General features: G+C 35.2%; 1 protein-coding gene across 3 annotated transcripts in view; it reads left to right on the plus strand.

The window, feature by feature from the left end:
- LOC132269068 (F-box/FBD/LRR-repeat protein At5g22660-like) overlaps positions 1-2,485 on the plus strand; it is a 66,451-nt gene extending 63,966 nt beyond the window's left edge. The window contains exons 2-4 of one of the 3 annotated variants that reach the window (XM_059770080.1): positions 42-866; positions 950-1,093; positions 1,914-2,485. In XM_059770080.1, coding sequence (XP_059626063.1) covers positions 786-866; positions 950-1,093; positions 1,914-2,237 — 549 coding nt within the window. In that variant the 5' untranslated portion in view covers positions 42-785 and the 3' untranslated portion in view covers positions 2,238-2,485. Of the gene's footprint in view, positions 1-41; positions 869-949; positions 1,094-1,913 lie in introns of those variants that run through there. The other 2 variants (XM_059770081.1, XM_059770079.1) reach the window with 2 other exon arrangements.
- Positions 2,486-13,800: the final 11,315 nt, after the last annotated feature.

A 13,800-nucleotide genomic window follows, 5' to 3' on the forward strand; every position in this document is an offset into this window, starting at 1 on the left:
ACTGATTGTCCTCACTATGTTATTTGGTTTGCAATAATCAGTGTAAAGGGAGGAGTAACCACTCTGAAGATCGGATCAGTCAGTTGCCGGATGAAATTCTTATTTGCATCCTCTCTTGCTTGCCAATGAAAGAGGCGGCAAGAACTAGTCTAGTCTCAAGTAGATGGAAAGAGTTGTGGATATACACAACTCGTACTTTTAAGTTATTGTGGAAAGTTCAAAGGAAAGGAAATCGGAAATTTTTAGAGGTGGAGAGGGCTAACTATATAAGTTGGGTGAATCGGGTCTTGAACTCACACAAGGGTGCAACCGTGGATGAATTCAGAATTCAGTTTGATATGGATTCTAGTTTTACATCTGATATTGATAATTGGGTTCACTCTGCAATGGAGAAGAGAGTTCAAAGGCTTGAACATAGTAATATTCCGGAAGGGCCTTACAATTTATCATCTATGCGGTCACTGGATTTTTCAAGAGTTGAATCACTAACTGCAATCCATTTCACGTATGTGGATGTGACTGCAGAATGCCTTGAATGTTTTTTATCAAGCTGTCCATTCCTTGAAGAACTATCTGTCAATAACTCGGCTTGTGTAGTCAATCTCAAAGTTTATGGTCAATCACTCAAGCATTTGAAAATAGCGTACTGTTAGATTTTGGAAGACATTGAGATTTCTGCGAAAAATCTGGTGTCACTTGCATATTTTGGTCATCAAATAAACTTGTGTTTCAAGAGTGCATGCCATCTTTCTAAACTATGCCTGGGGGATCAGTTTTGCAAATTTATGATTTATAGAGATAGGTTTTCCCAGTTTTCAAGCTATATCTCTCAGCTGCAGACACTTGTATTGAAGTTGGATCACGAGGTTTGTATCTAACTTACCTCTCTTTTGTGCCTTCTCTTCTTCTTCAAGGTTTTCTGACACATTTCGTGATTTGGACTCTTCAGGTATTTGATAAATTCCCCAAATTTACCGAATTAAGGAATGTAAAGCATTTGACATTGAAGGTGGATTCATACCATATCAGTAGCTTCCTTCCTTGCATTTCCCTCATAGAGGCAGCTCCTTGTTTTTATAGATTTTCTATCGAGGTTAGTGCTCTTAGTTTCTAGTTTACAATATGTGCTTCATATTCTATCCTAGAATCTAATGTTTTATGATATTTTAGGTGCTTACTAAGTAATGTTAACTTGTAATGGCATTCATACTAGATTGTCTCTCTCTTTTTCTTTTTTCCCTCTAGATATGGATGATTTGCTTCACATAATTTCTGAGACCATATATAAGATTCATATCTTACTAAAATTTATCTAATATCAAAAGAATTTGAGAACAGTGGTGCACTGTGCATCTTGCTTGTTTTCATTGATTTTGTAGCCTAGGCTTAGCATCGGCAATTAGAGGAGGTCTTTATATATATATATATATATATATATATATATATATATATATATATATATATATTTAAATTTGATGAGAAGAAAATATATTCCTACATTGCCTTCCAATTTCTATTATTTTGATGTTCAATGTTAATCTGCATCTCTCTCCCCTTCAAGGAAAGTTTGTGAAAAAATTCTTTATTTCTTTGCCTCGTACCTGTGAATTAATGATTAGCAATGTGTGATGTATAAACTATGTGCTAATATAGAGGCAATAAGCTATACATCTGTTCTTAGTTATACATAAGATGACAGTCCATTGTGGACTAGGCTACTTAAAAGAAGATGTTAACTTTCAGTAGACTAACACTCTTGATTCATTTTGTTTGTGGCTAATAGATTAAGTGCATTGATTTAGGTCGTAGCTTTAACCAGTTTGATCATCATTCCATTTTCATTGTTTGGAATTAAAAGTCAATTTCATTGTTCTAACAAAATTGAATTATAAATCAGACCATTGGTGTGGCAGGTTTTTTATGGGAAGATTGATTGTCCTGACAGCTACCTTTTGCAAGGGAAGGTGGTACAAAGAAGGGCTGAGAAACGTCTGCTCAAATGTCCCAAGGTGGTAGAATTGGTTGGATTTACTGGCCATGAGGTTGATGTTGAGCTCGCCATGTACTTATTTGATAATGTTGTCTCGCTAGAGAAGATAAATATTGATACACGCCAACCAAATTTGTTAGGAACTGAAAATGAGAATGTGGAAGATGAGAGCCGACTAGTGGCGAAAATGTTTGCTATGGGACTGCAATCAAAATTACCTCGAGGGGTTGAACTAATGATACTTTGAAGGAGGGACAGGCCCCTCTTTAACTGTTACAACTTTTAAGATTTTGTATGGTGGAAAAATGATGAGAAGTTGTTATAACTTGTATATCATATGTAATAAAGTATTTGCAAAATCATTTATCATTTAAATAGGTAAGCAACTCGCACACTTTCTGTTCGAAGTGGGACTTGAAACCCTCAGCCTTGATTTCTCGTGTCATCATTGTTATTTTGATAGAAATGTGGAATTTTAATTACTTGTAACTGGAACTGTGTGTACCAAAAGGCCTGTGGTTTTTTGCACTATAGATTTTAAGGAATTGTCACATAGTTCGTCTTAACTCAACACAATGGTGTCTTGGGGAAGAAGAATTTATCATTAAACATCTCCCATGGCTTGGTTCCTTCACAGAGGAGACTAAATAAGAAAAATGAAGAGGAAACAACTTTCTCATGACCACTAAAACAACTCTCTTAGGTGCTGATAAAACTGAAAATTATGCACTGAAAATCTTAAGTACTGAATTTTAAGCGTTTGAAATTTTAAGTGCTGAATGTATTAATTTGAAAACCCGTTTGATAATATTTTACTTTCAAGTACTGAATTTATTAAGATTGTTTATATACAAAAGCTGAAGTCTGAAAGTTGTACAAATTACATTTTTGTCCTCATTAGTACTCATAATAATTTTATATTTATAATATAAAAATATTAATAAAATAACCACATTAATTCACTCAATTAAATATATGAATTTAACAATGAATAATAATGTCAAATAATCATTAAAAAAATAAAATTCTTATCTAGAAATGGAATTATATTATATAAATAATTGATGAAAATTTAAAATATAAGGGTCTGTATGATTTCCTAAGGGCATGTTTGATTTCCTATATAAATAATTATGGTGTTAAATCAATTTAAATAGGTAACCAAAAAGACGTGTTTATAATATAATACATAGCAGAATAATAATAATAATAACAATTATTATTATTATTATTCTCTAAAAAAAAGTAACAACCAACCGAATATATATAGAAGAGTTTTTCAACGAGAGAACTCACTCTATTTCCAGATGCAAAGAGATCGAAAAGAGAATTTTAAAGAAATTGCAAAGAGAAGTCTAGAAGAGAGAGTGTGATTATTTGAGGATAGTGTAGTCATTAAAAAAATAGTTTTAAAACCTAATAGCCTACCGTTTTCTGCGATAAGCGATAAGTAACCCTCTCATCGCTTAAAATTTTAGCCTCTTTTAAGCGATAGTTACCATATTAAGCGGTATCCTAAAATTTTATCAAACACACTTATTTTTAAAAATCACTTACCATCTTCTGCATTCAGCGCTAAAGTAAGAAATCAAACATGCCTTTATTGAATCTTTTTGCTCTAAACGGTGTAATTCACGAGGTTTTTCCCATAACAATTGGTCTCTTCTGCCAATCGAGATTTCCTCGCTAAAAATCCGGTGTCTTTAATGTTTATGATTTTCGCAATTTTTTCATTCTCTGGAATTTTTTTTTTTTTTTGAGGGTATTTTCGTCTTTTCTCATTTTGCGTGCTGGACACCGTGTGGTGTGCCGGGTGTGTCAGAGTGTTGTTTGGAATATTTCCTTGAGTTCAGGATTCTTGACATGTATTGGCTGCCAATTCGGCATTTTTCTATTTTTCGAACCGGGATGTCCTAGGTGGGGCCCGCTACTGGGGTTGTTGTACACCGGGATTATGTCTCGGGTCCATTGCATATCATACATTATTTTATTCTGCACATTTAATTGATTAAATGATTAATGTGTGGTGGTAAAGTGATGGTATATTTGTATTTATTTTATTATTAGTAGGATATTTCTTTTGTGGGACCCACAAGGGGTTATAACTCTTATACCACTCAGATGCTCTCCCCCTCCCTTCCTCACTTTTTCTTTTTCTTTTTCTTTTCTTTAAAATTTTGAGCTTGAATTTATTCCAAACATTTGGGAACTTGATATTGCTGCTTAAGGTAAAGTTGAAGAGCTCGTCAAGATCTACGTTTTGATCGGAGCAAAGTGTCGTTTGACCACCATTTGGAGATTTCGAATTTTAGGGTTCTTGGGTGAATTTGAGGCTTTGCTTGGCATAATCTCCAATTGAGGTAGAGGTCTTCCTAATGCATAAAGTTTTGCCTCTTTATTTGAGTAAATTTCAAATTTCACTGATTTATGCCTAAATTGCAACTTTGTTATGAAATTAAAGAATTGGAAAGGTTTTAATTGTTAAAGTGTGAAGTTGTATGTGTTTACATGTTAAGCTTCCTTGTAAATGATTTTTGTACATATCTTACATGAGATATTGGTGTCTTGTTGTATTGAACTTTCAAAGTATGCCATAATCTTAGTTGTCTATCATTGATACCATGTTGATATTATTCTTGACATAAAGATGAAATTGAAATTTTAAGATTGAAGGCCATTACATAGTATACCATGACATAAACAAGGGATTTAGGGAAATTTGAAAGGAAATTTTGTTTTCAGAAAGTGAAGTTTCTTTCATTGAAGGGAAGTGTTTTTTTTTTAAAATGAACCGGATTTAGCGAGTCCGGAGCTAGCTTGACCTAGAGGGAGCGCGGCCTAGTGTAGGATGTGAAAAAGTTGATACTAAGCCCTTTAACGGTTGCCAAACTTTGGCAGAATTAGAACTGGGGATAATTATCAATCTCGGCTCGGTAAAGTCCGTTAGCGGGTTTTCAAAAAGTGAAAGATGGGTCAGTATAGACCAGGTTTGGGATGGGTGCATCATATTTCATGTCATGCACATCATTTTGTAGAATTATGTTATGTGCTAAGTTTGTTGCCTATAAGTTGTAAATGTTGTATGGACTCCCATTGTATGACCCTTATTCATTTTCATTCCTTTATGTGTTACGTGATTCAAGGGAGTCCAAAACTAATGCCTTAGGCTGTTTCTACTGAGCTTTATGCTCACCCTTTATTTTAACATTTTTCAGGGCATGGAAAAGAAGTGGCGAAAGAAAATGCACCACAAGCTTGACAGGACTAGGAGTTATTTATTTTTGTTGTTTTTCGTGTATGATCCTGTTCTTTTGTATAGTACCATTTTGAAAATGCATTTGTTTTGTGTAAAGCATAGCCATGTTTTGTAACTATAACCTCTTAACAGTATTTAATGTAATTAGTGACTATGTTAACCTTTTGTAACGAATGGGTAAATGATGGTGTAATTTGGGAAGTTGATTAATGTATATGTCCATGGGATGCTATTTATGTTTGCTGTGAATTCGGGATTGATTGCGTATCAGGTTTGGTTCATAACGAGCTTAGTTTTTTGGTGTTTCTAGCTACAAGTAGCAGCATTCAAGGAGCTTGTCGGTCGACTGACAAGGAGAATTAGCCGATCGACAGGGCATTTTTGGGTATTCTAGAGAGTTAACTCTCTAGAAGTGGCATTTCAGCCGGCCTAGTCAGCCGACCAAACCCTATTCTCCAGTCGGCCGAAAGACCATTTTATGGAAGTCCCTAGAGCATGCACATTTGTGCATCGCTTCGGCCGGCCGACCATTTAGGTCAGTCGATCGACATATGCCTGCCAGCCGGTCGATTCTCTTCTTCCTCCCCGCATTGAGTTCCTTCAGTGATGTTTGTGGTTTTTGAGAGTTATTAAGTTATGGATGAGGTTTATGCTTCGTGTTGATATAGGAAATGACGGTTGTACCCATAGTCGACCTCGGGTTCGGATAAGGACCTGGCTAATGGTTTAGACCCACGGGTTTTTAGTGGGCATAGAAAAACACACATCGACGGAATCGACAGTACAACCTGCGAAAGCAAAAGCCGATAGCGGCCCGCCAGCAGACGCCGACTTGTCTCAATTTGTCCATGAAAGGGACGTCTAACTGTGGCGCTTTATTCCGATCCAATCACTTTGTGGGACCAAATGCCGTTTTTTTTTTCTCATACAACAATTCACTTTTTGAATTCTTGACTTTCCTATTACTACTTCCTTGATCGCAATTCCAAGATTCCAACTAAAGGACCAAATGACCCAGTGGTATCTCCCATTCCTTCCCAAAGGCCCGAAGGTCAGGGGTTCGAACCTCATTGGAGGTAGGCTGTGTGCGTAATTACTTTAACTTCAAAAAAAAAAAAAAAAAAAAAAAAAAACTCCAAAATTCCAAAATAAAAAATAAAAATTTACTGTATCCAGTTTTATAAAAATTATTATACTTTTTTTTTTTTTTTAGTTAACAAATTGTGTCACCTATCAAAACGTGACATTGAGTATAAAAGTGTAATACTTTTATATTATATTAATATGGAGTATTATATTGTATTATATATTAGAGAAAGACAATATTATTATTTTATAAATTTAGTCAGCTGGAAATAAAATGTTAGGTGTGTTGTTAATGTAATTTATTCTATTTTTTTTTTGTAGAAATAATTAAGTGGGCTCTTCTTTAATTTATCTTTATGATTCCGGATATCATAAATAAGTGGTCTCTTGTTAATTTAGAATTCGTCTTAGTGATATAGGATATTTCTATAGCAGACAATTAGGTAGGAGTTGACATAAAAATTATTCCAATTTGACTAGCCTTCATTTTAAAACTCAATTTAGATTCCATTCATGCTTGTGACCAGTTCAAAATCTTGAGTTCAAGTTTGAATCTAGCTATTGGAAAAAAAGTAAGACTATTAAGTAACAAGAATGTACTCTAATAACTCAAAGTTACGTAAAAAGTCATATGTAAGTCTCCATAGAAACATATATGTGCTTGCATTTTTGTTCAAGATAAAAATAAATAAATAAAAGAAGAAGAAAAACAAAAATATATATATTAAAAATGTTCTCAACGTGTGAAATTATCAAAAATCCTTAATAAAATTTCATATGAGAAGTACATTCCTACCATGGAATAGGTACTTTGATATGCGCATAAAATTGAAAACTTCATTTTCCTAACAATTCACCCTAGATAATTACGTTAAAGGGTATCAACTCTACTCGAATTTTTCTACATAGGTGGAAATCAAGAAAATGTGTTTTAAATTGGGTGTCAAAAAATAAAATTTTCAATGAATTATTTAACAAGTCAAATAATATAAATATAAAACTATATAAACATAAATTTGTATGACTCAAAGTCTAACAATTGTTAGATTTCAATTCATTTTCTCGGTGAACAGCAAATGAAATGATTCATTTCCAACCACTTAAATACGCGGTGGGATGGCAATTTGACTTGCCCCCGCGGTTACCTGCCCCACCCTACCTCGTTTTTTGGCATTTTGGGGGACTATTTAGCATATTTGGGAGGGGATAGTTTAATGTAATAAAAACCTGCGCAAGTTTGGAGCGGGGGCAGGGGGAGGTCGCCCCGCCTCGTTTAGACAGACAAATTACTTAAGTGCCCTTATTTCTTTTGTATATATATTTCCCAGTATATATATTAAGTACCCTATATAACAATATTAAAATAACAAATGAATTTGATTAGAAGGAAAGTTGCAATGGTGAAGAACTGAAGATGAGGGGGAAAAAAAGTTTAAATCTATTTCAACAATAAATAAATTATGATCTTAAACGAGGTGGGGTGGGTACCCGCGGGGGTAAAAATTTTAAACGGTTACATTGATGGGGTGGAAAGTCCCCTCATTTTTACTATTTTGGGTGGGGATGGAGGCGAGATTTTTGAACGGTTGCGGGGGCGGGGATGGGCACACCCGCCCAAACCCGCCCCCTGTTGCCATCCCTGTATAATACGCCTCATTTAGGGGTGAATATTGGGAAGGACGGGGCACTTAATAATTACTGTACAATTATGAAAGCCTGACATGATCTGAACTCAAGCCTATACTATACCAGCCATCCAAGGCCCAAACCATAGGATGCATTAATTGAAGGCAAGCCCACCCATATGACCATAATTTATTCAAAATAATACTCATATATAATTATAAAATAATCTATTTTACATTCAATTTTGTCCTCCTTGAATGAAAAGAAAAATAGTGAATTGAAAATTTGAAATTAATTGTCTCTTCGTAGCATATTAGAGATTTGAAATTAATTGAACTCTAATTTGCTTTAGAAAGGGATGAGTAAATAATTTATACATACACTGGTGAGTCGTCTACCACATAGCTTGCAAAGTGTGCTAATGTGAGAGGCCAAGTTTTACATTTATAAAGTGTCACTACTACCTTTTACTAAAAATATAGTTAGGGCAAATAGGGATCGTCCCAAAGGATTGGTGTCGTATTGGTTGTGAAATTAAGATTAGGGTTAGTAGGTCGAGTGATCAAAGATTGGTTGGTGATTGAATTATACTAAGGTGCAATTTAAACTAAAGTAAACAAATTAATGCAATATAGAGAGAGAATAAGAGAGAGAGATCTTGGGGTTTAGAGGTCACCACTAAGCATAACTTTTCTACACACTTAACGAACAACTAATGAGGGAGAAACATGTGTTGCAATATTGGGGTGTGTGTGTTTGGTTGATTCAATTAACATGAATGACCAATTAAGTATATATTTTCTAAGCAAAATAATGAAAAGCACAATATATCAAACTAAGCCATTAATCCTTCCTTTAAGCTAACAATCCAAACACATCACAAGGTTAGAAACATATGCTACTTGCATTCAAAAGCATGGAATATCAAACAACAAGCATGGATTGTCCTCCCATCTAGGAAACTAAGGCAACTACATTACAACTAAGCTAATGACAAGAAATTAAACTAATTAAACTAAGGGAGAGGCACAATCCATCAAGAAATGAGTATGAACCATCAAATAAACCACAAAAGCATTCCATTAAGCACTATGTCTTAACAATCTCTAAATCTATAATATCAATACACATAGACATGCATCAATAATACAAAAGTTAGAGATAAACACATGAACATCTATTCTAGCATACATAGACATATGGATAGAATGAAATGGTCATTTGGAATAATTAAACCACACAAATCATTGAATAAACAAGATCTATGTATATATAAATGTCAAAATATGTATTATAACACAAATCCCCTGAAAAATACATAAATCAAGATGTAGAAAGCATACTTAGGGCTAACTCTAGCCCCAAGAGGATGTCTAACCACTCATGGATGGTGTTCTTCAACACTCAAGGGCTATCTCCATGGTAAAAATTGTTCCTCTTCTTAGTGGATGGAAGAACTCCCAAATATGTGTCTCTAGCCTCCTCTCTTCTTTTCTTCTTCTCTAAGAAAAACTCTCATGTGTTAAAAATGATGTATATGATGTATATGATGTGTATAATGTATCTCAAAAAAGTAGCTCAAATCCTTATATATGTAGCCCCAAATGTCAGACCCAATGGTCTGGGCTCGTACACCAAGGTTCCTCCAATGATTGGACTATGAGACAACTTTTAATGAGCTGGAAAATGAATTAATTCGCATTTGAGGAACTTTGATCGATCAAACCCTTGTGGTGATCGATCGAACATGGCTGAGATCTATTAAACTTTGGCTGGATCGATCCTTCTTGGCGACGCCTTTTTGGATAAAGACAAATCTGATATATTTTCGAGATATTTTGGGAAAGAGACAAAAATGGTAGGTGGGGTGGTATAACTGGATAAGATGAAATCTTTTCAATTGATCTGAATAAAGTTGGATCGATCGAACTTTATAGGATCTTTGGATAAGGACAAAAGAGCTTGGATCCATCTTGAAGTGTTGAGATCGATCAAAGTTGGATCGATCGAAGGAATTCCATGATCGATCGAACATGCTGAATTTTCACCACTTACTTCATTTTGCTTCCACTTTGCTCATTTCTTTGATTCATCTCAAGATTGCTTCAATTATGCTCTTATTTGGCTGAGTTAGCTTATTTTGGGGATAAGTGCTTGATAACGGAAATAATACAAAATCAATCAAAAGTGGGAAAATAAAATAGATAAAGGTTCTAGAATACCTAAGCTTAACGGGTTTAAATGCGCACTTTTCAGCACTCATCACACCCCTAAACTTAAATATTGCTAGTTCCTAGCAATGAACTAGAAAGTAAAGGAATGAAATGAACAACCATATAACTATGAACTAGAAAACAATAAATAGATAACGCCACTTTCGTAGGGAACACGATTGCACTTAGCACATGCAACAAGCCTTTTGAACCCCTAGGTTACCCCTACTGGATGAGTGAAGTCTCATGAGGTTTTCCAGAAATGATACCCACAAATATTAAGCTCATTATTTTAAAAGAGGCACTAATATTGCAAACAAGCATTTGGGAGAAAACCACCTCAAGTATACAATTTTTCAACCATTTCCAAGCAATCTCCCAAAATCTCAACATCAAGCAAGGAAGTATGGCCATCCACACATCAAGAAAGTGATCATGCAAATCAAAACAACTCTAGAATCCTTTTGAGTGAAGCGGCATCAAATATGTTGTTATCTTAGCCAACTAAAGAATTAATCACATCCTTACCCTCAAACTAGCACACAAATCTAGTACCGATAATCAAGACAAATAGTGGACCTTTTATTAAAGCTTTATTGTTATAGGTGCGCTTATTCTTTTCACTAGAATGGTTTTTTTTTTTTTTATCCCTAAGGGTCAAAGATGGAAGCATAATGCAATGTGTTGATCTATTAAGCTTTATAGTGATTCATGAGGTCGAGCGTTAGGTCAATGACTCCCAAACCGAACAGCTTTAGGGTACTAGGTGTTCAAACATCCCTAAAAACTTATAAGCTCAAATCAACTAAGCTACAAATCAAGACAACTTCCATCTAATCATTTCTTACTTCTTACCTTTTGGGAGTAGTCCTCACTTTTTATTGCTTTTGCAACTACTTTTCTTTTTTCTTTTTTTTTTCTTTTTTTTTTCAATTATTAACCTAGAGTTTGGGCCCTCCACCTTTCGGCGCGAGAAGTTCATTGCTTGATGAGGCTAGAATCCCAACTACTTAGTGAAAAGAGGTTGTTATCTACCTTTATCAAGAATGAAAGCTTTCAATGCACTACTAGCTCAATTGGGATATAACCAATTCAATAATCAACAAAGCATGTACCCCACAAATGAATGCTAGTGTGCGCCTGTGCTAGTGTAGAATCCTAGAGTGAATCTCAAAACAATAACAAAATCAAGATGATCTTTCAAAAAATTTACTCCTAAATGGCATCCACAAGGCATTCAAGGAGTATTGGATTCTCAAGTCAAGTAATTTTTAAATTTTAAGCAATATAGTCCTCAAAAGATCAAAATTATAGTTAGCATCAATCTCAAATCTCAATCATACATTTAAAGCTCAATTTTAAGTAGAATGCAACAAAGACGCCTTACCCCCAAACTTAAACCGCACAATATCCTCAATGTGCACTAAGAACAATAGAAAAGATGAAAAGAGTATACAGTGGTGATGTAGACATGAAGCTCGGTCATGATCCAATTCGAAAGACGTCTTCCCCAAACTTGGAATCAACAACCTACTTGAATAACCACACTAGTAAACTCACATCAAATATCAAATGGGATAAGAGAAGGAAATCAAGCATTCTAAGGCAATATAGCATTAGATAAAAGAGAGAAATGAGATTATGCAAAAAAAAATTTGAATAAACAATGAAAAAAAAATAAAAACAGATGATATAAAAGATAAAAGACACGATGTGTCGAATAAGTGCTAAGTTTAACGTCTCTAGCTAGACGGAATGTCGCTTTGAATAAACAAGTTCAAAATTCAAAAAAGGGAAGTCAAAGTCAAAACAAAACTGTACAGATCGATCAAGTTCAAATTGATCTCAAGAAAGATTCGATCGATCGAACATGCAAAAACCTGCATACATGTTCAAACGATGGGACAGAGAGGCCTATTTCAGAGGGGCAAAATTTTTCTAAGTGTGGAAGCTGAAGATCGATCCAAAAGGAAGTTGGATCGATCTTGGAACTTAGGATCGATCAGAAATGAAGTTCGCACGATGGGACAGAGAGCTGAAATATGCAGGTTTCCTTCGCACTATTGGACAGAGAGGTGATTGGATGCAGATTTGATGCAGGTATGATGTTCGATCAATCGAACCTACATTAAGATCGATCGAACATGCAACAACTCTTCCATTTTGCATTTCAACCCTAAATATCTTCATAAACAGGGTCTACTAGATGTGCAGCTTCTATATGTCTTTAAAAGACTTGTCCCTCTATGTAGGGTTTCAATCTCTGCCCATTAACCTTGAAAATGTTTCCCTTTTTCAAATTTTGAATTTCGACCGCTCCATGAGGTGCAACAGATATGACTTCATAAGGACCTACCCATTTGGTTCTCAATTTTCCTGGAAAGAGTTTCAATCTAGAGTTGAAAAGCCAAACATTTTGACTGGGTTCAAAAGACTTCTTTACAATATGTTTATCATGAAAAGCTTTAGTTCTTTCTTTGTAGAGTTTGGCATTATCATAAGCATTGTGTCTCAACTCTTCCAACTTACTCAATTGGAGTAACCGGTTCTTTCCGGCTTTATCAAGGTCAAGATTGAGCTTTTTAACCACCCACAAGGCTTTATGTTCTAGCTCAATCGGAAGATGGCAAGGTTTTCTATATACAAGTTTATAAGGAGACATGCCAATGGGAGTCTTATATGCCGTCCGGTAAGCCCACAAAATATCATTTAACTTCCGTAACCAATCTTTCTGGGTGGTGTTAACCGTTTTCTCAAGAATATGCTGAATTTCCCAGTTAGACACTTCTATTTGCCCACTTGTTTGAGGGTGGTAGGGAGTGGCCACTTTATGAGTGACGAAGTACTTAAAAAATAAGTGCTTCAAAAATTGATTACAAAAATATTTTCCTCCGTCATTTATCATAGCCCTTGGCATACCAAAACGAGCAAAGATATTGGATTTAATGAATTGAACAACCACGAAATGGTCATTTGTTTTGGTAGGACAAGCCTCTACCCACTTAGAAACATAATCAACGGCATAGAGAATATATTGAAAACCATAGGACATAGGAAATGGACCCATAAAATCAATGCCCCATATATCAAATATTTCAACAACAAGTATATTGGTCAAGGGCATCATATTTCTTCTTGACCTTGATCCCATCTTTTGACATCTCTCACACGACTGGCAAAAATTGTAGGCGTCTCTATGGATAGTGGGCCAAAAGAACCCACTTTGAAGAACCTTCAAGGCGGTCTTCTTTACACTAAAATGCCCACCACATGCAAGAATATGACAAAACACAAGAACACTTGGAATTTCGCTCTCCGGAATACATCTCCTCACAATTTGATCCGGATAATATCGGTACAAAATAGGATCTTCCCATTAGTAATTCCGGATGTTGGCAAAGAAACGGTTCTTTTCGTTCTTTGACTAAGTAGTTAGAAGCTTGCCAATTGCTAAATAATTCATAATGTCGGCAAACCAAGGCATTTGTCCATTGGAAATTTGAAAAAGTTGTTCATCTGAAAAAGAGTCATGAATTGGTGGGTTAGGGGAAGTGTGACACCCCTCGGATCCGAGACGCGGGTTGATCAGGCCCAGGCCCAAACCCGAGGGATATCGGACAATTAATACT

This window comes from Cornus florida, unplaced genomic scaffold, assembly GCF_030987335.1.
Source record: "Cornus florida cultivar Cherokee Brave unplaced genomic scaffold, ASM3098733v1 CherokeeBrave_3.0.0_Hap2_Chr08, whole genome shotgun sequence".
Classification (NCBI taxonomy): Eukaryota; Viridiplantae; Streptophyta; class Magnoliopsida; order Cornales; family Cornaceae; genus Cornus; species Cornus florida.